The 25285-nt window shown below is 40.0% G+C and overlaps 1 protein-coding gene across 1 annotated transcript in view; it reads right to left on the bottom strand.

The window, feature by feature from the left end:
- Positions 1-504: 504 nt before the first annotated feature.
- The window catches only part of LOC124135040, a 45067-nt gene continuing 20286 nt past the window's right edge, over positions 505-25285 (bottom strand). The window contains exons 3-10 of the mRNA XM_046500190.2: positions 16296-16352; positions 8303-8351; positions 7598-7638; positions 6839-6907; positions 6470-6497; positions 6234-6295; positions 2021-2089; positions 505-713 (exon numbers count right to left, since the gene is read on the bottom strand). Of these exons, the coding sequence (XP_046356146.1) occupies positions 685-713; positions 2021-2089; positions 6234-6295; positions 6470-6497; positions 6839-6907; positions 7598-7638; positions 8303-8351; positions 16296-16352 (404 nt within the window). The 3' untranslated portion in view covers positions 505-684. The remainder of the gene's footprint in view (positions 714-2020; positions 2090-6233; positions 6296-6469; positions 6498-6838; positions 6908-7597; positions 7639-8302; positions 8352-16295; positions 16353-25285) is intronic.

The following is a 25285-nucleotide window of genomic DNA, read 5'->3' as shown; positions in this document are numbered from 1 at the left end:
CTACCCTATACACCCCACTATTGCCTCATTCACTATTGAAAGAAATTCTTACCATCCTAGAAACCCTTAACTACGTGGGTATGTAAGGGGTTGTGGAAATCGTGTTAATTCTATTGGTGGGAAAAAAAATAAAATAAAAAGGGTCATAACCAGTGATAATTTTAGATTCGAACGCTCGATCAGAATTCTGACAACACGGCTAAGACGTGCCCGTACTCTTTAAGATAATGTGAATGAACGTCCGCGTGAGCTCTGTGTCATAGGAAAGTAATGAATCTCTTAATAGTATATTATTATTGCTGACAGAACTGGACAGCGATTTTCATGTGTGAGACCGAAAGTATTTGATTCACTTACAACACTACTTGAAGAGTGTTTTCTTCTTTTTCGTTCCTGGCCAGGTGGTCAGAACAAGGCCTCATGTCCAGCTTGTACCGGGATCAGCTCCATTTGTCACAGCTGCGTGGAGGTATCACACAACACAATTAAAAACAAGTCCCAATGTTGATAATCGTAACTTTTAATCACATATAACATCCCTAACCACTTCCAAGATCTCTCATCAGAACATCCTCAATTGGCTTGCAAAGATCGTGGCTTTTGTACAGCGAGCTACAGGCTAGAAGGGCTTCTCTAAGGTCAAAGTTTAAATTCCCGTGGTTGACAAATTAATGCGTTATATATTCATCCGCCAAAACTGACTCCAACTGGACCTGGAACAGAAATAAGCAGCATTGAACCAGTTCCGATTTATGATCTTTGACACGGAAGCAGTCCTCTCTATAAAGTTCATACAGCCAAAATTACAACTCCGGATGTTACGACATATCGGCTAATACGATTACTCGATAAGTGTAGTGAACACTGAATCCCGGACATAACGAAGTGCATCTTCCCGAGGCAAGAGAGTTAACTGACTTTAAAAGTCCATTTTCCACCCTTGCCGAACTAGGCTGATATTCCTGGGCTCTATCGTAGCGCCACCAGTGGCTATTACGAGTTATGTCCCTTCTGAGCCTCTCCCTTAGACCAATCAGATTCCACCTCTCGTATCACTTGCATTTGCTTGAAACAAAACAGTGGCGCCCAGTCAAAACGATCTGATCGATAATCAAGGTCTATGTTGTGATTAAACGGGTCTTACATCGCGCAATGCGTGAGCACCTTGATTAAAAACATGAAAAGATTTGGAAAATATCTGTTGACAACGAGTTGGCGGTGCACATGCTTTACAAATCCTGCAATCGACCGAAATCGCAGGACAGTTTACGAACCGGATTTCGATTTCGATGCACGATTTTGATTGGACTATGCATAGACTCGTTAGTCCAGCCAAAATGTAACCCCATAAGACCAGCCTAGTTCGGCAAGGGTGGAAACTGGACTTTTTTAGTCAGTTAACTTTCTTGCCTTGGGAAGATGAACGAAGTGCTGCATTGTAGGTGGATGTATGATTCCTCATAACAAGGCAACAGCAGGTATTCGCAATGGGGAGTCGGTGTGCATGCGTGATTGGTCCATGTACAAGGGAAACGCGTTATCTCGAACTGCACTAACTCGATATCATATAGTTTAAGACGATCCGGTTTATGTTTCGAAACAATTCCTTTTTGGAATTGTTTGTTTCGGCACACAATTTGTCTCGAATTACGGATACTTCATATCATTTGAGCTTAAGAAGTTTAACTGTATATAATAAATATGTTTGTTGTTTAATAACTCAGCAATATTCCAGTTATATCAAGGCGGCCTGTAAATAATCAGGTCTGGACCAGACAACCCGGTGATTGACAGCATGAGCATTTGGGATACGATGTCATGCATAAACTACGTCAGCAATCCAACGTATATAAGAAGTATCAGTATTGACATGTCGTAGTGACGTATAGCGACGTATCGTATTAACATCATAAGTGATATGTATCAACGTAATATTAACGTATTAACGTATCATTTTGACGTCTCAAATTAACACATTAAATCAATGCATAAAAATTGCGAATCATAGTGACTGCCGTACCTGGACCCCTCTTCATGACGTCATCAGATTCAGAATTCGAATTTTCGAGGAGAGCTTTCCACATAATTTCTGGAAGGGAAAGGTACAGCTATCATAGCAGTGGTGAATCTAGCCACGTCATAATTATACTGACCACATGAAAACTGCCCACATATATGTGATGTGGAAAGTGTTTAAGATAAGACCATGAGAAATCTACGAAATGAACGTTCCCCAAGGGAGCATAAACGTATTCATCATGCATGTGATGGTTGACGTGTGGATCATCAAGCCGCTAGGAATCAATAAATGTGTGAGAAAAGACTGGTAGACTACAATGTTGGTAATAAAGTGTGGAGAGTAAAGTCGTGGACAATACAGGGTGAGGAATAATGCGTACAGTGTAAAGGTGTAGAATAAAGTGTGGAGAAGTAAAATCGTGGACAATACAGGGTGGAGAGTAAAGTCGGGGACGATACAGGGTAGAGAGTAAAGTCGTGGACAATACAGGGTGGAGAGTAAAGTCGTGGACAATACAGGGTGAGGAATAATGCGTACAGTGTAGAGGTGTAGAATAAAGTGTGGAGAGTAAAGTCGTGGACAATACAGGGTAGAGAGTAAAGTCGTGGACAATACAGGGTGGAGAATAAAGTCGTGGACAATACAGGGTGGAGAGTAAAGTCGTGGACAATACAGGGTGAGGAATAATGCGTACAGTGTAAAGGTGTAGAATAAAGTGTGGATAGTAAAATCGTGGACAATACAGGGTGGAGAATAAAGTCGTAGACAATACAGGATGGAGAGTAAAGTCGTAGACAAAACAGGGTGGAGAGTAAAGTCGCGGACAATACCGTGTGGAGAGTAAAGTCGTGGACAATACAGGGTGGAGGGTTAAGTCGTGGACAATGCAGTGTGGAGAGTAAAGTCGCGGACAATACAGTGTGGAGAGTAAAGTCGTGGACAATGCAGTGTGGAGAGTAAAGTCATCGACAATACAGGGTGGAGAGTAAAGTCGCGGACAATACACTGTGGAGAATAAAGTCGTGGACAATACAGGATGGAGAGTAAAGTCGTGGACAATACAGGGTGGATAGTAAAATCGTGGACAATACAGGGTGAGGAATAATGTGTACAGTGTAAAGGTGTAGAATAAAGTGTCAAGTGTAAGGGCCTGTAGAATAAAGTGGGTAGGGTAAAATCGTGGACAATACACGTCAGGGTGGAGAGTAAAGTCATGGACAATACACTGTGGAGAGTAAAGTCGTGTAGAATAAAGTGTGGAGAGTAAAGTCGTGGACAATACAGTGTGAGGAATAATGCGTACAGTGTAAAGGTGTAGAATAAAGTGTGGATAGTAAATCGTGGACAATACAGGGTAGAGAGTAAAGTCATGGACAATACAGGGTGGAAAGTAAAGTTGTGGACAATACAGGGTGAGAAATAATGCGGACAGTGTAAAGGTGTAGAATAAAGTGTGGAGAGTAAAGTCGTGGACAATACAGGGTATAGAGTAAAGTCATGGACAATACAGGGTGGAGAGTAAAGTCGTGGACAATACAGGGTTAAGAATAATGCGTACAGTGTAAAGGTGTAGAATAAAGTGTGGATAGTAAAATCGTCGACAACACAGGGTGGAGAATAAAGTCGTGGACAATACAGGATGGAGAGTAAAGTCGTAGACAAAACAGGGTGGAGACTAAAGTCGCGGACAATACAGTGTGGAGAGTAAAGTCATGGACAATACAGGGTGGAGAGTTAAGTCGCGGACAATACAGTGTGAAGAGTAAAGTCGCGGACAATACACTGTGGAGAATTACGTCGTGGACAATAAAGGATGGAGAGTAAAGTCGTGGACAATACAGGGTGGATAGTAAAATCGTGGACAATACAGTGTGGAGAGTAAAGTCGTGGACAATGCAGTGTGGAGAGTAAAGTCGTGGACAATGCAGTGTGGAGAGTAAAGTCATCGACAATACAGTGTGGAGAGTAAAGTCGCGGACAATACACTGTGGAGAATAAAGTCGTGGACAATACAGGATGGAGAGTAAAGTCGTGGACAATACAGGGTGGATAGTAAAATCGTGGACAATACAGGGTGAGGACAAATGTGTACAGTGTAAAGGTGTAGAATAAAGTGTCAAGTGTAAGGGCCTGTAGAATAAAGTGGGTAGGGTAAAATCGTGGACAATACACGTCAGGGTGGAGAGTAAAGTCATGGACAATACACTGTGGAGAGTAAAGTCGTGTAGAATAAAGTGTGGAGAGTAAAGTCGTGGACAATACAGTGTGAGGAATAATGCGTACAGTGTAAAGGTGTAGAATAAAGTGTGGATAGTAAATCGTGGACAATACAGGGTAGAGAGTAAAGTCATGGACAATACAGGGTGGAAAGTAAAGTTGTGGACAATACAGGGTGAGGAATAATGCGGACAGTGTAAAGGTGTAGAATAAAGTGTGGAGAGTAAAGTCGTGGACAATACAGGGTATAGAGTAAAGTCATGGACAATACAGGGTGGAGAGTAAAGTCGTGGACAATACAGGGATAAGAATAATGCGTACAGTGTAAAGGTGTAGAATAAAGTGTGGATAGTAAAATCGTCGACAACACAGGGTGGAGAATAAAGTCGTGGACAATACAGGATGGAGAGTAAAGTCGTAGACAAAACAGGGTGGAGACTAAAGTCGCGGACAATACAGTGTGGAGAGTAAAGTCATGGACAATACAGGGTGGAGAGTTAAGTCGCGGACAATACAGTGTGGAGAGTAAAGTCGTGGACAATGCAGTGTGGAGAGTAAAGTCATCGACAATACAGTGTGAAGAGTAAAGTCGCGGACAATACACTGTGGAGAATTACGTCGTGGACAATAAAGGATGGAGAGTAAAGTCGTGGACAATACAGGGTGGATAGTAAAATCGTGGACAATACAGGGTGAGGAATAATGTGTACAGTGTAAAGGTGTAAAATAAAGTGTGAAGAGTAAAGGCCTGTAGAATAAAGTGGGTAGGGTAAAATCGTGGACAATACAGGGTGGAGAGTAAAGTCATGGACAATACACTGTGGAGAGTAAAGTCGTGTAGAATAAAGTGTGGAGAGTAAAGGCGTGGACAGTACAGGGTGAGGAATAATGCGTACAGTGTAAAGCTGTTGAATAAAGTGTGAAGAGTAAAGGCGTGTAGAATAACGTGTGGAGCGTAAAGGCGTGGACAATACAGGGTGAGGAATAATGTGTACAGAGTAAAGGTGTGTAGAATAAAGTGTGAAGAGTAAAGGCGTGTAGAATAACGTGTGGAGCGTAAAGTCGTGGACAATACAGGGTGAGGAATAATGCGTACAGTGTAAAGCTGTAGAATAAAGTGTGAAGATTAAAGTCGTGTAGAATAAAGTGTGGAGAGTAAAGGCGTGGACAAAACAGGGTGAGGAATAATGTGTACAGAGTAAAGGTGTGTAGAATAAAGTGTGAAGAGTAAAGGCGTGTAGAATAACGTGTGTAGCGTAAAGGCGTGGACAATACAGGGTGAGGAATAATGTGTGCATTGTAGAGGTGTGTAGAATACAATGTGGAGAGTAAAGGCGTGTAGCATAACGTGTGCAGAGTAAAGGCGTGTAGAATAAAGAGTGAAGAGTAAAGTCGTGTGGAATACAGTATGGAGAGTAAAGGCGTGTAGTATAACATGTGCAGAGTAAAGGCGTGTAGCATGAAGTTTGTAGAGTAAAGGCGTGTAGAATAAAGTGTGGAGAGTAAAGTTGATAATACAGGTCGATAGATAATGTGTACAGATTAAAGGGGTGTAGAATCTGCGTAGATCTGTTATGTTTTGAGAACAAGGAGAGGAGATCAAAATGTGACGAATAAAGTGTGGAGAATAAAGATGTGTAGGATAAATTGTGTCGAGTGAAGGCACCGAGAAAAAGGTATAGATGCTAAAAGCGTAGAGAAAATATAGATGCTGATAACAAAGAATGGTGAATATTGCTTTGGAGGATAAAGATGTGGAGGATTAAGTGTTGAGAAATACAGATGTAGAGGATAAAGATGTGGAGATTAAGTGTTGAGAATAAAGATGTGGAGGATAAAGTTTGGAGGATACAGTGTTGAGAATATAAAGATGTGGAGGATTATGATGTGGAGGAATAATGTGTGGAGAAAATAGGCGTGTGGTTTAAAGTATGGATAATTAAAGTATGAGGTACAAATATGTGGATAATAATTCTTGAAGAGGAAAACAGGTCACCTTTTTGCAACAGTGAAGGGTCGGATTCAAATTCGCGCCCCACTCGGTGCCCGGGAGGGAGCCTGCAAGAAAGAGAAATGGCGATTACAGTTTATGAATCAATGTTACAGATATTCCATCTGTCGATCATCATGTGTGGAGTGTAAAGTAATGTGTTATACAGTCTCGAGGTTTTCACTTAATGACGTGAGGATTGAATCTGTTTGTTGTTGGTAGAGTAGAGTAAATTTACTTACTGGTTTGGTGTTTTGCAGCAGTGACGATCTGTGGAAGAGAAAAGTATGTGAGTAAATATCAAACGTCAGAGAATAGTCAGTCGTCATAGTTCGACGGAACAGATTCTGTTGGGTCAAAGGCAAACTAGCGGTGAAAATTATATGAAGGGATCACTGAAAATCAGTGATGACATCAGGTGTTCGCGAAAAGGGTCAGGTAGCATGCCCTGCCTTCCAAGTAGCACCCGCCACTCAAACAAGTTGCAAATTATGTTTGTTGAAGTTGCTATGCGGGTAATATCAATCCATGGATTGTCTGGTTCAGACTCGATTGTTTACAGGCGGTGTCATTGTAAGGAATATTGCTGGGTATGAACGAACGTAGCTTACCTCCTAAATTAACTGCCCTTTCCAGCAAAGTCTCTTCTTCTGGTCGGACACGCGGCTGCTGAAGAGCGACTGGTGAAAAAAAGAAAGTTGCGTTTTATTTCAAATGAAAAAAAAATGATACCAAACCTTATATCAGGTAGTCACTTATTCATAGACCTGTGAAGCTCCGGGGTAGAATAGGTCTTCAGCAACCCATGCTTGCCGTAAAAGGGACTATGCTTGTCGTAAGAGGCGACAAACGGGATCGGGTGGTCAGGCTCGCTCCATCGATCCTAGTTGCGTGGATCGATGCTCATGATGTAAATCACTGGATTGTCTGCTCCAGATTCGATTATTTACAGACCGCCGTCATATAGCTGGAATATTGCTGAGCACGGCGTTATAAAACAAACAAACAAACACTTATTCATATGGAGTGAGTCGAGTTTCATGCCTCTTTTCTCATTATTTCTGTTACATCTAGGCGTGTCGGCTTAGTGTAGGAAGAAGCATCACTTTTGTGAAGCCCACGAGCATGGTTCCGACATAGTTCACCCATTTGTACCCATAAACCTTAATGTCTTAACCCCTGTACATTTCTTGATGGTTAGTATTCCACCGAGTTATTCAGGACAGCCTCCCTATTTTTCCAACTATCATTATTTCTCAAAATATCGGAACACCGGGTATGATCGAACACATTTGACGTTACATGTAAATTGAATAAAAACGTATGTGTTGGACATGGCACTAGTGGGCTTATACCATCATAATACTTACTTTGTAAAAGTTTCAGTAATCTGGAATCAGCATTAAAACTCCTGAAAGTATATGAAGAGTGTGTTATTAAAGTCAAATACAAATACTACATAATTCAATATGCAAATACGAGTTGTCGAGAACGCTATTCCGCCAGCTGAACAAAATAATGCACCACCGTCGAGCATGTTTGAAGTTTTGCCAAGGACAAGGCGAGTGATGTCCACAGTACGCCTTCTTTTACATCATCTGGAGTAATCTTAATCGGGAGATTGTATGGGAAATATGCCGCAAGGCGTGGAGTACTGAAGTATCACGTGCTAATTGCTGTATCACAATGGTATCCTATGGAGAACTAGAGTGACGTCTGAGTCATTTGAGTTGCCATTTTGAACCATAATTCAGTTGTATGACTCTGCGTCACCTTAATGATGAAGCAATCCAAAGTCGTAGACGTTTATTAATATGTTGGAATATGAAACGTCAAGGCCAGAGAATAATCAGTCTCGATTATATTTTATATATATCTCGAACATATTCTGTTAGGCGTAATGCGCAAAATAGTGATGAAATTATATGAATGGATCACTGAAAATAAGTGAGGACAGAGGTGGGTGGTCGCGAAAACAAAACGTAACCATGAGCACAACCAACGTCGAAAAGCCCACACACAACGTACAGTCAAGCTAGTATCACATAACAAATCGTTGAACGAGCCACACTTACCTCTTTCCTGCCCTCCGTCTTCCGTTGCAGCAAACGCCATAGTTTTGTCCTGCAACATTTAATAAATCGTTTCATTTCACAAAAGATCGCGTATCGGTAGGGTAGCTAAGCAGATGAAGTGTTCGCTCGTCACGCTGAAGGCCCGGGTTTGTTTGCCACCACGGATACTATTTTTGAAGCCAATTTCAGGTGAGAATAAAGATGTTGAGGATAAAGTGTGGAGAATAAAGATGCGGGGGATATAGATGTGGAGGATAAAGCGTTGAGAAATACGGATGTAGAGGATAAAGTTTGGAGGATACAAATGTTGAGGATAAAGTGTTGAGAATAAAGATGTGGAGGCTAAAGATGTGAAGGATAAGGTGTTGAGCATAAAGATGTGGAAGATAAAGTGTTGAGAATAAAGATGTGGAGGATAAAGTGTTGAGAAATACGGATGTAGAGGATAAAGTTTGGAGGATACAAATGTTGAGGATAAAGTGTTGAGAATAAAGTGTTGAGAATAAAGATGTGGAGAATAAAGTGTTGAGAATAAAGATGTGGAGGATAAAGTGTTGAGAATAAGGTGTTGAGCATAAAGATGTGGAGAATAAAGTGTTGAGAATAAAGATGTGGAGGATAAAGTGTTGAGAATAAAGATGTGGAGGATAAAGTGTTGAGAATAAAGATGTGGAGGATAAAGATGTGGAGGATAAAGTGTTGAGAATAAAGATGTGGAGAATAAAGATGTGGAGGATAAAGATGTGGAGGATAAAGTGTTGAGAATAAAGATGTGGAGGATAAAGTGTTGAGGATAAAGATGTGGAGAATAAAGATGTGGAGGATAAAGTGTAGAGGATAAAGATGTGGAGGATAAAGATGTGGAGGATAAAGATGTGGAGGATAAAGTGTTGAGAATAAAGATGTGGAGGATAAAGTGTTGAGAATAAAGTGTTGAGCATAAAGTGTTGAGCATAAAGATGTGGAGGATAAAGATGTGGAGGATAAAGTGTTGAGAATAAAGATGTGGAGGATAAAGTGTTGAGAATAAAGTGTTGAGAATAAAGATGTGGAGGATAAAGTGTTGAGGATAAAGATGTGGAGAATAAAGATGTGGAGGATAAAGTGTTGAGGATAAAGATGTGGAGGATAAAGATATGGAGGATAAAGATGTGGAGGATAAAGATGTGGAGGATAAAGATATGGAGGATAAAGATGTGGAGGATAAAGATGTGGAGGATAAAGTGTTGAGAATAAAGATGTGGAGGATAAAGTGTTGAGAATAAAGATGTGGAGGATAAAGATGTGGAGGATAAAGTGTTGAGAATAAAGATATGGAGGATAAAGTGTTGAGAATAAAGATGTGGAGGATAAAGTGTTGAGCATAAAGATGTGGAGGATAAAGATGTGGAGGATAAAGTGTTGAGAATAAAGATGTGGAGGATAAAGTGTTGAGAATAAAGATGTGGAGGATAAAGATGTGGAGGACAAAGATGTGGAGGATAAAGTGTTGAGGATAAAGATGTGGAGGATAAAGATATGGAGGATAAAGATATGGAGGATAAAGATGTGGAGAATAAAGATGTGGAGGATAAAGATATGGAGGATAAAGATGTGGAGGATAAAGTGTTTAGAATAAAGATGTGGAGGATAAAGTGTTGAGGATAAAGATATGGAGTATAAAGATATGGAGGATAAAGATGTGGAGGATAAAGTGTTGAGAATAAAGATGTGGATGATAAAGATGTGGAGGATAAAGATATGGAGGATAAAGATGTGGAGGATAAAGATGTGGAGGATAAAGATATGGAGGATAAAGATGTGGAGGATAAAGTGTTTAGAATAAAGATGTGGAGGATAAAGTGTTGAGGATAAAGATATGGAGTATAAAGATATGGAGGATAAAGATGTGGAGGATAAAGTGTTGAGAATAAAGATGTGGATGATAAAGATGTGGAGGATAAAGATATGGAGGATAAAGATGTGGAGGATAAAGATGTGGAGGATAAAGATGTGGAGGATAAAGATATGGAGGATAAATATGTGGAGAATAAAGATGTGGAGGATAAAGATATGGAGGATAAAGATGTGGAGGATAAAGATGTGGAGGATCAAGTGTTTAGAATAAAGATGTGGAGGATAAAGTGTTGAGGATAAAGATGTGGAGGATAAAGTGTTGAGAATAAAGATGTTGAGGATAAAGTGTTGAGCATAAAGATGTGGAGGATAAAGATGTGGAGGATAAAGTGTTGAGAATAAAGATGTGGAGGATAAAGATGTGGAGGATAAAGATATGGAGGATAAAGATATGGAGGATAAATATGTGGAGAATAAAGATGTGGAGGATAAAGATATGGAGGATAAAGATGTGGAGGATAAAGATGTGGAGGATAAAGTGTTTAGAATAAAGATGTGGAGGATAAAGTGTTGAGGATAAAGATGTGGAGGATAAAGTGTTGAGGATAAAGATGTGGAGGATAAAGTGTTGAGCATAAAGATGTGGAGGATAAAGATGTGGAGGATAAAGTGTTGAGAATAAAGATGTGGAGGATAAAGATGTGGAGGATAAAGATATGGAGGATAAAGATATGGAGGATAAAGATATGGAGGATAAATATGTGGAGAATAAAGATGTGGAGGATAAAGATATGGAGGATAAAGATGTGGAGGATAAAGATGTGGAGGATAAAGTGTTTAGAATAAAGATGTGGAGGATAAAGTGTTGAGGATAAAGATGTGGAGGATAAAGTGTTGAGGATAAAGATGTGGAGGATAAAGTGTTGAGGATAAAGATGTGGAGGATAAAGATGTGGAGGATAAAGATATGGAGGATAAAGATATGGAGGATAAAGATGTGGAGGATAAAGATATGGAGGATAAAGATGTGGAGGATAAAGTGTTGAGAATAAAGATGTGGATGATAAAGATGTGGAGGATAAAGATGTGGAGGATAAAGATATGGAGGATAAAGTGTTGAGGATAAAGATGTGGAGGATAAAGATATGGAGGATAAAGATATGGAGAATAAAGTGTTGAGGATAAAGATGTGGAGGATAAAGATGTGGAGGATAAAGATGTGGAGGATAAAGATATGGAGGATAAAGATATGGAGGATAAAGTGTTGAGGATAAAGATGTGGAGGATAAAGTGTTGAGGATAAAGATGTGGAGGATAAAGATGTGGAGGATAAAGATATGGAGGATAAAGATATGGAGGATAAAGTGTTGAGGATAAAGATGTGGAGGATAAAGTGTTGAGGATAAAGATGTGGAGGATATAGATATGGAGGATAAAGATGTGGAGGATAAAGATGTGGAGGATAAAGATGTGGAGGATAAAGATGTGGAGGATAAAGTGTTGAGGATAAAGATGTGGAGGATAAAGATGTGGAGGATAAAGATATGGAGGATAAAGTGTTGAGGATAAAGATATGGAGGATAAAGATGTGGAGGATAAAGATATGGAGGATAAAGATGTGGAGGATAAAGATGTGGAGGATAAAGATGTGGAGGATAAAGATGTGGAGGATAAAGATATGGAGGATAAAGATGTGGAGGATAAAGTGTTGAGGATAAAGATGTGGAGGATAAAGATGTGGAGGATATAAGTGTTGAGAATAAAGATATGGAGGATAAAGTGTTGAGAATAAAGATGTGGAGGATAAAGATGTGGAGGATAAAGTGTTGAGAATAAAGATGTGGAGGATAAAGTGTTGAGAATAAAGATATGGAGGATAAAGTGTTGAGAATAAAGATGTGGAGGATAAAGTGTTGAGAATAAAGATGTGGAGGATAAAGTGTTGAGAATAAAGATGTGGAGGATAAAGTGTTGAGAATAAAGATGTGGAGGATAAAGATGTGGAGGATAAAGTGTTGAGAATAAAGATGTGGAGGATAAAGTGTTGAGAATAAAGATGTGGAGGATAAAGTGTTGAGAATAAAGATGTGGAGGATAAAGTGTTGAGGATATAGATATGGAGGATAAAGATATGGAGGATAAAGATATGGAGGATAAAGTGTTGAGAATAAAGATGTGGAGGATAAAGTGTTGAGAATAAAGATGTGGAGGATAAAGTGTTGAGAATAAAGATGTGGAGGATAAAGTGTTGAGAATAAAGATGTGGAGGATAAAGATATGGAGGATAAAGATGTGGAGGATAAAGTGTTTAGAATAAAGATGTGGAGGATAAAGTGTTGAGGATAAAGATATGGAGGATAAAGATATGGAGGATAAAGATGTGGAGGATAAAGTGTTGAGAATAAAGATGTGGATGATAAAGATGTGGAGGATAAAGATATGGAGGATAAAGATGTGGAGGATAAAGATGTGGAGGATAAAGATGTGGAGGATAAAGATATGGAGGATAAATATGTGGAGAATAAAGATGTGGAGGATAAAGATATGGAGGATAAAGATGTGGAGGATAAAGATGTGGAGGATCAAGTGTTTAGAATAAAGATGTGGAGGATAAAGTGTTGAGGATAAAGATGTGGAGGATAAAGTGTTGAGAATAAAGATGTTGAGGATAAAGTGTTGAGCATAAAGATGTGGAGGATAAAGATGTGGAGGATAAAGTGTTGAGAATAAAGATGTGGAGGATAAAGTGTTGAGGATAAAGATATGGAGGATAAAGATATGGAGGATAAAGATATGGAGGATAAATATGTGGAGAATAAAGATGTGGAGGATAAAGATATGGAGGATAAAGATGTGGAGGATAAAGATGTGGAGGATAAAGTGTTTAGAATAAAGATGTGGAGGATAAAGTGTTGAGGATAAAGATGTGGAGGATAAAGTGTTGAGGATAAAGATGTGGAGGATAAAGTGTTGAGGATAAAGATGTGGAGGATAAAGATGTGGAGGATAAAGATATGGAGGATAAAGATATGGAGGATAAAGATGTGGAAGATAAAGATGTGGAGGATAAAGATATGGAGGATAAAGATGTGGATGATAAAGATATGGAGGATAAAGATGTGGAGGATAAAGATATGGAGGATAAAGATGTGGAAGATAAAGATATGGAGGATAAAGATGTGGAAGATAAAGATGTGGAGGATAAAGATATGGAGGATAAAGATGTGGAGGATAAAGATATGGAGGATAAAGATGTGGAAGATAAAGATGTGGAGGATAAAGATATGGAGGATAAAGATGTGGAAGATAAAGATGTGGATGATAAAGATGTGGAAGATAAAGATGTGGAGGATAAAGATATGGAGGATAAAGATGTGGAGGATAAAGTGTTGAGAATAAAGATGTGGATGATAAAGATGTGGAGGATAAAGATGTGGAGGATAAAGATATGGAGGATAAAGTGTTGAGGATAAAGATGTGGAGGATAAAGATATGGAGGATAAAGATATGGAGAATAAAGTGTTGAGGATAAAGATGTGGAGGATAAAGATGTGGAGGATAAAGATGTGGAGGATGAAGATATGGAGGATAAAGATATGGAGGATAAAGTGTTGAGGATAAAGATGTGGAGGATAAAGTGTTGAGGATAAAGATGTTGAGGATAAAGATGTGGAGGATAAAGATATGGAGGATAAAGATATGGAGGATAAAGTGTTGAGGATAAAGATGTGGAGGATAAAGTGTTGAGGATAAAGATGTGGAGGATATAGATATGGAGGATAAAGATGTGGAGGATAAAGATGTGGAGGATAAAGATGTGGAGGATAAAGTGTTGAGGATAAAGATGTGGAGGATAAAGATGTGGAGGATAAAGATATGGAGGATAAAGATGTGGAGGATAAAGATGTGGAGGATAAAGATGTGGAGGATAAAGATATGGAGGATAAAGTGTTGAGAATAAAGATATGGAGGATAAAGTGTTGAGAATAAAGATGTGGAGGATAAAGATGTGGAGGATAAAGTGTTGAGAATAAAGATGTGGAGGATAAAGTGTTGAGAATAAAGATATGGAGGATAAAGTGTTGAGAATAAAGATGTGGAGGATAAAGTGTTGAGAATAAAGATGTGGAGGATAAAGTGTTGAGAATAAAGATGTGGAGGATAAAGTGTTGAGAATAAAGATGTGGAGGATAAAGATGTGGAGGATAAAGTGTTGAGAATAAAGATGTGGAGGATAAAGTGTTGAGAATAAAGATGTGGAGGATAAAGTGTTGAGAATAAAGATATGGAGGATAAAGTGTTGAGAATAAAGATGTGGAGGATAAAGATGTGGAGGATAAAGTGTTGAGAATAAAGATGTGGAGGATAAAGTGTTGAGAATAAAGATGTGGAGGATAAAGATGTGGAGGATAAAGTGTTGAGAATAAAGATGTGGAGGATAAAGATGTGGAGGATAAAGTGTTGAGAATAAAGATGTGGAGGATAAAGATGTGGAGGATAAAGATGTGGAGGATAAAGTGTTGAGAATAAAGATGTGGAGGATAAAGTGTTGAGGATAAAGATGTGGAGGATAAAGATGTGGAGGATAAAGATGTGGAGGATAAAGTGTTGAGGATAAAGATGTGGAGGATAAAGATGTGGAGGATAAAGTGTTGAGAATAAAGATGTGGAGGATAAAGATGTGGAGGATAAAGATGTGGAGGATAAAGATGTGGAGGATAAAGACATGGAGGATAATGTGTCGAGAATTACAGTTGTGGAGGATGAAGTGTGGAGAATAAAGATGTGGAGGATAAAGTGTGGAGGATACAGTGTTGAGAATATAAAGATGTAGAGGATAAAGATGTGGAGCATGAAAGTGTGGATGAAAGTGTATCGGTAGGATAGCCAAGCAGATGAAGTGTTTGCTCGTCACGCTGAAGGCCCGGGTTCGTTTGCCACCACGGATACTATTTTTGAAGCCAATTTCAGGTGAATCCCGCCGTGATATTGTTGGAATATTGTAAAAGCAGCGTAAAATCATACTCACTTGATCGAATACAACACAGACGACTGGCTGACTCATAAAGTGTTTTGAAGTAGCCTAGCAGTTGAAATGTTCGCTCGTCACGATGAAAACCCGTATTCGAATCCCAAATTGCTACTGTGTGTGAAAGCTAATTTTGATGTTCCCCGGGTTTTTTGAATGCACTATTGGTGGACGCGAGTCACTCATGAGGTTTAACTCATCGTAAAAAAAATTATTTCAGTCTTACAGTCGCAAGTTCTTACAGTAAAGCAGCTCTTTCCTTGTCCTGACCAATGTGAAAAATTCCAAACGCCGTTTGAGACACCAGTGCGTGGTTCCTACTTTATCAGTGAGTGAGTTGGGTTTAACGCCGCTTTTAACAGTATTCCAGTTATATCACGACGTGTCAGTATAATGTGGGAGAAAAGCCCGATGTGATGCAGGTTTCAGACGTTTACCAGTTGATGAAACCCACAAGCACGGGTGTGGGGCTGACAAACCTAGAAACATAATTAGGATTCGAACCCACGATCATAGGTTTCTGGTGTGCCCAAGGGACGCAACTCTGCACAGCGAATTTGGGCGCCCTTGACGACTGTGCCAACCGTGGCCTCTCCTACTTATCAAAACACTTGAAGCAGTATGACCGAAATACAACGAAAATACGTACAAAGGTAAAAAGGTTGGTTTGTTGTTTAACGCCGCACTTAGCAATATTCCAGCCATATGACGGCGGTCTGTAGATAATCGAGTCTGGACCAGACAATCTATTGATTGACATCATGAGCATCGATCCACGCAATTGGGATCGATGACATGCATCAACCAAGTGTAGCGAGCCTGACCACACGATCCCGTTAGTCGTCTCTTACGACGAGCATGGGTTGCTGAAGACCTATTCTACCCCGGATCTTCACTGGTCTACAAAGGTGAAATTTTACGTTTAACCTATTAAAGTTTATTACCTCTGTCTTAATCTTTTACATTTTTGTTAAGTATAATGGCGCCATGTGGCTCGCTGGGTCTCGTGTGTTCTCGCATTTCCACGATAGTTGTAATGGCATCGACAACTTTGACCAATGGCACGTGCCCCCTCTTATTTATTTGATTAGCAATTTAAATATTATGCCATAGAGTCAGACTACTTACTTTTGTCATTGTACCTGTCAGGATCCCCCAGGAGATCGATGTGGTTCTCAGGTTGACCTGCAACAAGGATATGTCTTGTTCAATGTATTCAACACAAGGAGAATAAACAGAAGCTTCCTGAGATATCTCCAGGTTAACATTTAATCTCTATAAAGAAAACATATTTTAAGAATACGAATCGTTGAATTGTCTTTTTAATTATGCTGGAAAGGAGCAGAATATATCTATTTTCTAAAAGAGGAAATAGGTGGACTTTCCAAGTTACGACGGTAAAACATATATATACATAAAACAGAAGGATACTGTTCGTATCCTGTGCAAAACAATATGATGTTTGGTAATATACATAGTGCATAAATAAAATCTTCATGAGCTATTGTTATAAATAATTGCTTTCGTTTATACAGTTTATAAAATTTGCTTGCTAAAAAGACTTGTACATTTTCTTGCTTTAAAATAAATACAGGTTTGTTTAAATGACTCATATTTGTAAAGGTAGGTTTTAATAACATACAGTATTTATGAAGTGCGTGTCTTAAGTCTTCACAAACAAGACATGAAATTAAAAATAATAATTCATCTTCAATAATTCTGTTATTAAACTGTTTAAAACATTGTGGACAAATTCCATCTAGAAGATGGGTTAGAGGTTTGCTAAAACGCCCAGTTTCAATGGCAAGTAGTAAAGATCAACATCTAAACAAAACTAAAATTCAACGGTGGCCCATATGATATAAGTAAACGAGGTCACACGTATTACATAGAAGCAAAAGCCACCGCCAGTTTTAATGGACATGAAGACATCCTTTACTTCAAAAATATTTTTGAGGACTTTGTTTTGCTTTTCCGTCATTTTCAAGTTGACTTTCTCGCAAACTCAATCATAACCAATGAGAGTGGCCGCCATGTTGTTGATATTGCCAACCCAACATTGAGGCTAGTATGCAACTCGCATTCTGATTGGTCAGTTACACCAATCAAATTGGTAAATGGTAATCATGAACGGGTAATTTGAGATTGCGAGAATCACGGGAATGGATCCAGTGGTTGGTGTGGGTTTACCGAAATGCGTGCCCTGGAGATAGATTTGATGCTTCTAAGTTCTCCATTAACCGTAGTCCAGGGTATCTTTGAGATTCAGTATAATCAACTGTAAAACCGTGATACTTAAACTCAAACAGCGATCTATGTTGAGAAGGGGTATAAAATGGACAGCATTCGTTTTCTTCCTATTCACTGTCAAGTGCCATCTACTACACCAGTCCCCGAGTACCACGAGCAGAGACTGTAGATGGTCTTCATCTTGTGCAATTAATGCAATATCGCTTGCATACATTAACATAGAAATAATAGAATCGTCAACTTGTACACTAAAGCCACGATTATTAATAGCTATTAATGTACACAGAACGCAATGTAGCAAAACAAATAAAGCAATAGTTTTTTTTTTTTTCAATCTTCCCACCTACTTCCACTTAATCCGGTTTAACTGGCTTCCTGTTTAATTGGCTTCATCATCAGCATGCGTTCTCTGCCAACCATGTTGTTAAAATATTATCCCTCTCTCGTGTTAGTACATTGTCAATGCGACGTGAAATAATAAAAAGGTTTCGTATCTCAATTTTCACCGCCGTTGTTGAAAAGTATGCCCAATTATGATAAAAGATATACTACTACAATTACACTCATAAAAAACAAGGTCAGATTGATCTTTCTACAGTTGTTTCCGAAGCAAAGCGACTCGATCTAAATCAAAGACTGGTACCAGGTGTTTTAAACTTTCAAAAGATACACAATTAGTGAAAAACGGGTTTTATAAGTCTTTTATATACTAGCCACATAAAGAAACTGTGCACGGAGAAAATATAGATATAAGGGCACACCGTCCATATATGAAATATAGGTTTGAACACAGCAATTATTGGAGACATTCAAACGCTCATGCACGTGCCATGCGATATGACGTCATTGATGGAGGCCTATGGACGTGCAATGTGTTACTGCACGTGCATCCTGTGCAGCTGTACACAGCATGTGCAACTCAAAATTCGCTGTCACTTTGAAAAGCATGATCTGTGGTCATTCAAAAATTCAAAACTTCTCAGGCGCAGACACAAGCATATCACAAGCAAATCATGCCAAGATTGACAGCTGCACAGCGTCATGAAGCCATTGGAATGATCCGAGCGGGAATGAGGCAACAACAGATGGCAACACATTTCCAATGCCATCGTAACACGATATCGGCATTGGTGAGGCGTTATCAGAACACAAATGACGTTGCCGACCACCCACGTTCAGGACGTCCCCGAGTAACGACGCCAAGACAGGACAGATGGATTCGAGTTAAACATCTCCGACACAGGTTCCAAACGGCAGTAACGACGTCCCAGACAATTCCTGGACTGCGCCGTATCCATCCCAACACTGTCAGGAATCGTTTACGTCAGTACTGGATTCGACCACGACGCCCTGCCATACGTCCCATCCTGACACATCGTCATCGAGTCACCCGTCTAAGATGGTGTTGAAATCATGTTCGCCAACCTCGAATATGATGGAGAAAGGTTGTCTTTACAGATGAATCGAGGTTCAACATTTCCCACAGTGACGGGCGCCAACGTGTCTACCGGCGTTTGGGAGAACGTTATGCACGCAACTGTATTGTGGAAAGGAATCGTTTTGGAGGTGGCTCTGTGATGATTCGGGGTGGGATAACAGCACGGCACCGAACCCCTTTGGTGGTTGTTCAGGGCAATCTCACCGGTGTTGGCTACAGAGATCATATTCTGAGGCCTGTGGTCATTCCTTTCCTGCAACGTCATGGCCCGGGATTGACATTTCAACAGGAAAACGCTCGTCCTCACACGGCTAGGGTCGCAATGGATTTCCTTCACCATAACAATGTAATGTTACTGCCATGGCCTGCAATTTCTCCAGATCTCTCCCCAATAGAGCATGTGTGGGATGAAATGGAGCGCCGTCTGCGTCGTCTTCCACATCCTCCAGATAACGTCCGTGACTTGGCACAGGATTTGAGGAGGATATGACAGGCCATTCCCCAGGCCTTCCATGCCCATTTGGTGGACTCCATGCGCCGCCGATGCACTGCTGTGATTCACGCACAGAGTGGTCATACCCGTTATTGACTGTGTGACTTTGTCGTTTGACCCCCTACTCCATTTTGATCTTCTGACGTCATCGTAACAGATGTTGTTCAGGTCCCGTTGACATTTTCTTATGGTCCGATCATTCAGCTGCTACAGCGTCTGCATCATTTAGTTCTTGCTGTGTTGTATTTCAATCCAGAATATATTTTCTCCGTGCACAATTTCTTTATGTGGCTAGTATATTTTATTTTGAGACCTACCCCCTACCGATCTCTTGCAGGTTGAGGTCGAGAAACACATGAATAAATATGGATCGCCTTAGCTTCTTGTAGAGTTTCTGCTTCTAACGATGATATATATATCAGTCTACTAATAACCTCTACTACTAACTACGTGACGATTCGGAAATCATAAGGTAGAGAAACCTAACTAAGGCATAACTGTCTTTATGATTAGAAATTTATCTTTTACTATATGTCGTTTCATTAAGAACACCTGACCAGCGTTTATCCTACAGCTGTATACATAGGAGAAACAGCCACCAATCAAAGTTTTTGATTCAAAATATGTTTTTAAAAATTAATATAGATGAAATCTTTGCCCATCAATGTGTTATTCTTTTAGTTATAACTGTAATAATTGTTACAACATTCAAGCTTTCAATCATGACTTGTGGAGGACATTTCCAAATTGGACGTATCAGTGACAAAAATGATGTCCGATGCAGTTCTCTATTTTGACTTGTACTATATGTTTCCATGGTTTATTTAAAGTGACTTGCCTGTGCATGTGTTTGTGACGAGTGTCACCGCTGGAGAAGGATACGCTCCTCTTTTCGTGAACACATAGTGCCATGACCAGTTGCTAAGTGATTCATAAACACATGTTCATGATACAGTCGGTATCGTACAATCGACTATGCTTTTAGCGTAGATTTCTTATTAAAACGGAAAGGATTATGTCGCTTTTATTTAAATATAAATTCGATCGAAATCACCGTGCCTGGTTAAAAACCACACGAACATTTTTTATTTATTATACCTGAAGCTAAAACGATCAATTGTTTTTCTCTATCACACAATATGAACCATTAGAAAATACACACAACAGACGGTTTGTATCATGTTCCAAGATGGTTCCGCTGATATTGTCTTCTTCCTTAGGGCAAGTTGGGCAACAAGACCCTTAGTCGTTACAAGTAATCACTTTATTCGTTCCTTAGCCAAATGGTATCTTATTATATTTGATTAGCTTGAACAAATGTCAAATGTCCGGAGACTTTCAGCGCGCGTAAGGATTGTATCTTATATAGCATGATTAAATGGATTGGAACTTAAGGTGCAATTTTTTTATTGGTTTAAACACGTTGAATGGGATTGGATGTCGGAAATCAATTTTGACTTTTAACTGAGAGAATAGTTTTCTTGAACAGTTATTATAAAAATATGGCGTCATTCGGCTTAGAGAAATGGGAACCGCATTAATTAATTCATTTGATATTCATTTTCTAATTATTTATCAGAACAACTTCGGTCCTTTGTATCAGGACGTCATATTATTCCATTCAAGATTATCGTCATGTTTGTATCACAACTGTTAGAGGCCATGTGGAATGTATACGTTACATGCGGGTTGTATGCGATTTTAAGAGCAGAATGAGGCGATGTCATATGATAGTTCCATAACACTTACATCTCAAACGTTTAGCTTGATGGTAACTCAAAGTGCGAACTGGCCCAATTATCATGTATCAAACAAGTGATGTCACACCAAACATTGTGACGTGTGATATTAGTACCCGTAGGCTTGATTCTTTAACGAGTATTCTACAATAACAGTTTACAATTTTGCATTCTGATAGGTCCGCCAGTGGTATGGAATTAGGAGATATACATATTGTGTTCAACTACATCAAATCTTAAAACAGTCGAAAAGAATGTGTTTAAAATAGTCATTTTCTGAAACTCGTAGTATCACATGGGTATTGCAACTATCTTAGAAATTGTGGTCCCTTGCACAACGCTAGGTTAAAAAATCAGGTGAAATTCAGCAACGTTGGTCACCGATGGTTCGGGTCATCTTCCCGAAGCAAGAGTGTTAACTGACTTTATAAGTCCAGTTTCCATCCTTGCCGGATTTACATTTTGGCTGGGCTAACGAGTCTATGCATAGTCCAATCAAAATCGCGCACCGAAATCGAAATCCGGTTCGTAAACTGTCATGCAGAGTTCGGTCGATTGCAGGATTTGCAAAGCATGTGCATCGCCAAATCGTTGTCAACAGATATTTTCCAAATCTTTTCTTGTTTTTAATCAAGGTGCTCACGTGATTTCATGTACTTCGCGAAGTAAGAACCGTTTTATCACAAAATAGATCTTGATGGTCGATCAGATGCAAATACATGTGATACGAGAGGTGGAATCTGATTGGTCCATATGGGAGAGGCATAGAATGGACATAACTCGTAATAGCTACTGGTGGCGCTACGATCGAGCCCAGGAATTCCAGCCAAGTTCGGCAAAGGTGGAAACTGGACTTTTATAGTCAGTTAACTCTCTGGGTGACCGTGTTCGGCAGGTTGGGTAGAGTTTCTAGGGCTTCGGCCCTGACCCACACTGAAGCACATGTAGCACATGTTGTGTCACCTGAGGTAAGTGACTTTGTTCGTAATATGCCTCTGTTCGCCCAGCAGTGAATGGGTACCCGGTAGGATGAGATGGTAATGTGACAGTTAACCTCCTAGCGCCTCACGGGCAGCTTGGGTTGTACACTCCCCGGGGAGACGAGAATGAGTGAGTGCACTCCAATGTCTTTACCGGGAAAATAATATGTAACAGCGCCAATGAGCATCACTGGTTGGCTATTAGGCGCTTTAAAATCAATTATGATGATGATGATTATTATTATCATTTATCTGAAAAGGGGTCTCAGGTATACGCAAAACGTACGTTAATGATTATTTACTTATGTTCTTGGCTGGTTCAAATAATGGTTATTAAGTTATAAAAAATAAATAAAAAAGAGGTGATAAAAATACCCCTCCACAGATAATCTTATTATTTCATCGTAACACGGTGCATATATTGCACTGCTTCGTTTCTTGGAAATCAAGATGACATCTTGCATTGGAGGAGACAGGTTGTAGAAATAGTGACCAAGAAAACGATGAACGATATATACATATAATTATCTCCAGAGGACAGTCTCGATCTGCAGTTATGGTCAACATTTACTGATGATTTACTGGTGGAATTGAGCCTGCTGGCTCAAATATTGCCAACAGTTTTTAGCTGAGGACAGTCGGCACTATACGACATGAGAGACAGCTCATTGTTTCGACACTGTAGTAAGTGTACGTTGTATTTATTTGTGCGTATTCTGAAATATGTTTTTTAGTGTGAATTTGGCCAACCAGAATCTAGCATTCTTCGGTATTATGGTACATGTAGAATGTACGTTAGACCCTGGTTTGCTGTTGGCCGCACTACAGCGACAGAATGTATTTGTTTGGGGGCATGTCTTTCACAAACCCGACCTGTCGCATTCGGTTTCGAATGAAACGTACGGGAATCAAATCTACGACGTAAACCGTTTTATTTGAAACTTGTTCATCGCCTAAACGGTACTGAGTGCTACGGAAAATTACTGATAAATGTTGTATTTAAAGGTTTTAATACATAGGACACGTTTCCCTTAGGGTATCTCATGTCGAAACGTTATTCTGCATCCAGAAGACAGCTGGCCGTTGGTTCTGCCCGAAGAAGGTTCAGCTTGCACATATTGTGACATCGTGCATTCTCAGCCTCAATCACAGTAACATTCAGTCCCTGTCCCAGTCTCAGTTTCAGTCTCATCAGTCCCAGTCTCATTCTCAGTCTGATCAGAGTCCAAATCTCTTTCGCAGTCTCATCAGGGTCCCAATCTCATTCTCAGTCTGATCAGAGTCCCAATCTCTTTCGCAGTCTCATCAGAGTCAAAAACGTAATCTCAATCTCATCAGAGTCCCAATCTCAGTCTCAGTCTCATCAGAGTCCAAATCCCAATCTCAATCTCATCAGAGTCAAAATCGTAATCTCAGTCTCATCAGAGTCCCAATCTCAGTCTCAGTCTCATCAGAGTCCAAATCCCAATCTCAATCTCATCAGAGCCCTAATCTCAATCTCAGTCTCATCAGAGTCCCAATCTCATTCTCAGTCTCATCAGAGTCAAAATCGTAATCTCAATCTCATCAGAGCCCTAATCTCAGTCTCAGTCTCATCAGAGTCCCAATCACATTCTCATTCTCCTAAGAGTCCCATTATCAATCTCAGTCTCATCAGAGTCCCAATCTCAATCTCAGTCTCATCAGAGTCTCAATCTCATTCTCAGTCACATCAGAGTCCCATTCTCAATCCCAGTCTTATCGGAGTCCCAGTCCCAGTCTCATCAGAGTCCTAGTCTCATTATCAGTCTCATCAGAGTCCAAGTCTCAGTCCCATCAGAGTCCCACACCCAGTCTCCTCAGAGTCTAAATCTCATTCTCAGTCTCATCAGAGTCCCAATCTCTTTCGCAGTCTCATCAGAGTCAAAAACGTAATCTCAATCTCATCAGAGTCCCAATCTCAGTCTCAGTCTCATCAGAGTCCAAATCCCAATCTCAATCTCCTAAGAGTCCCATTATCAATCTCAGTCTCATCAGAGTCCCAATCTCAATCTCAGTCTCATCAGAGTCTCAATCTCATTCTCAGTCACATCAGAGCCCCATTCTCAATCCCAGTCTTATCGGAGTCCCAGTCCCAGTCTCATCAGAGTCCTAGTCTCATTATCAGTCTCATCAGAGTCCTAGTCTCATTATCAGTCTCATCAGAGTCCAAGTCTCAGTCCCATCAGAGTCCCACACCCAGTCTCCTCAGAGTCTAAATCTCATTCTCAGTCTCATCAGAGCCCAATTCTCAATCTCAGTCTCATCAGAGTCCCAGTCTTATCGGAGTCCCAGTCCCAGTCTCATTATCAGTCTCATCAGAGTCCTGGTCTCAGTTATATAAGAGTCTCAATCTCATTCTCAGTCTCACCAGAGTCCAATTCTCAATCCCAGTCTTATCGGAGTCCCAGTCTTATCGGAGTCCCAGTCCCAGTCTCATTATCAGTCTCATCAGAGTCCTGGTCTCAGTCTCATCAGAGTCCCACACCCAGTCTCATCAGAGTCTAAATCTCATTCTTAGTCTCATCCGAGCCACATTCTCAATCTCAGTCTCATCAGAGTCCCACTCTCTTTCGCAGTCTCATCAGTCCCAGTCTCAGTTATATCTGAGTCCCAAACTCAGTCTCAGTCTCATCAGAGTCCCACTCTCTTTCGCAGTCTCATCAGTCCCAGTCTCAGTTATATCAGAGTCCCAATCTCAGTCTCAGTCCCATCAGAGTCCCAATCTCAATCTCAGTCTCATCATTGTACCAGTCTCATTCTCAGTCTTATCAGAGTCCAAATCTCAATCTCAGTCTCATCTGAGTCCCTTTCACATTCTCAGTCTCAGTCTTATCAATGTCCCAATCTCAATCTCAGTCTCATCAGAGTCCCAATCACATTCTCAGTCTCATCATAGTCTCAATCTCATTCTCATTCGAGTCCCAATCTCATTCTCAGCCTCATCAGAGTCCCAACCTCAGTCTCAGTCATAGCATCTGCCTTACTTCCAATCACAATTACAGTCTCTCTCTGTCTTTGTCTTTGTCCATGTCTTCCCTCTTCATATCAGCATCAGTCAGACACGGATTTCAATAGTCATAAAAACGCCTCTATCATGCCCTTTTACTGGATAATAAGTATGATTAAACCCATTTGAGTCTTGAATTACAGGTAACTTTACCTGCCGGTCGGTCGACAGATGAGAGGCATGGAGTCTG

The sequence above is a fragment of the Haliotis rufescens genome, unplaced genomic scaffold, assembly GCF_023055435.1.
Source record: "Haliotis rufescens isolate VD_foot unplaced genomic scaffold, xgHalRufe1.0.p SCAF_10, whole genome shotgun sequence".
NCBI lineage: Eukaryota > Metazoa > Mollusca > Gastropoda > Lepetellida > Haliotidae > Haliotis > Haliotis rufescens.
Note: the sequence above shows the minus strand (reverse complement) of the source record. Positions and strands in the feature narration are given on the sequence as shown.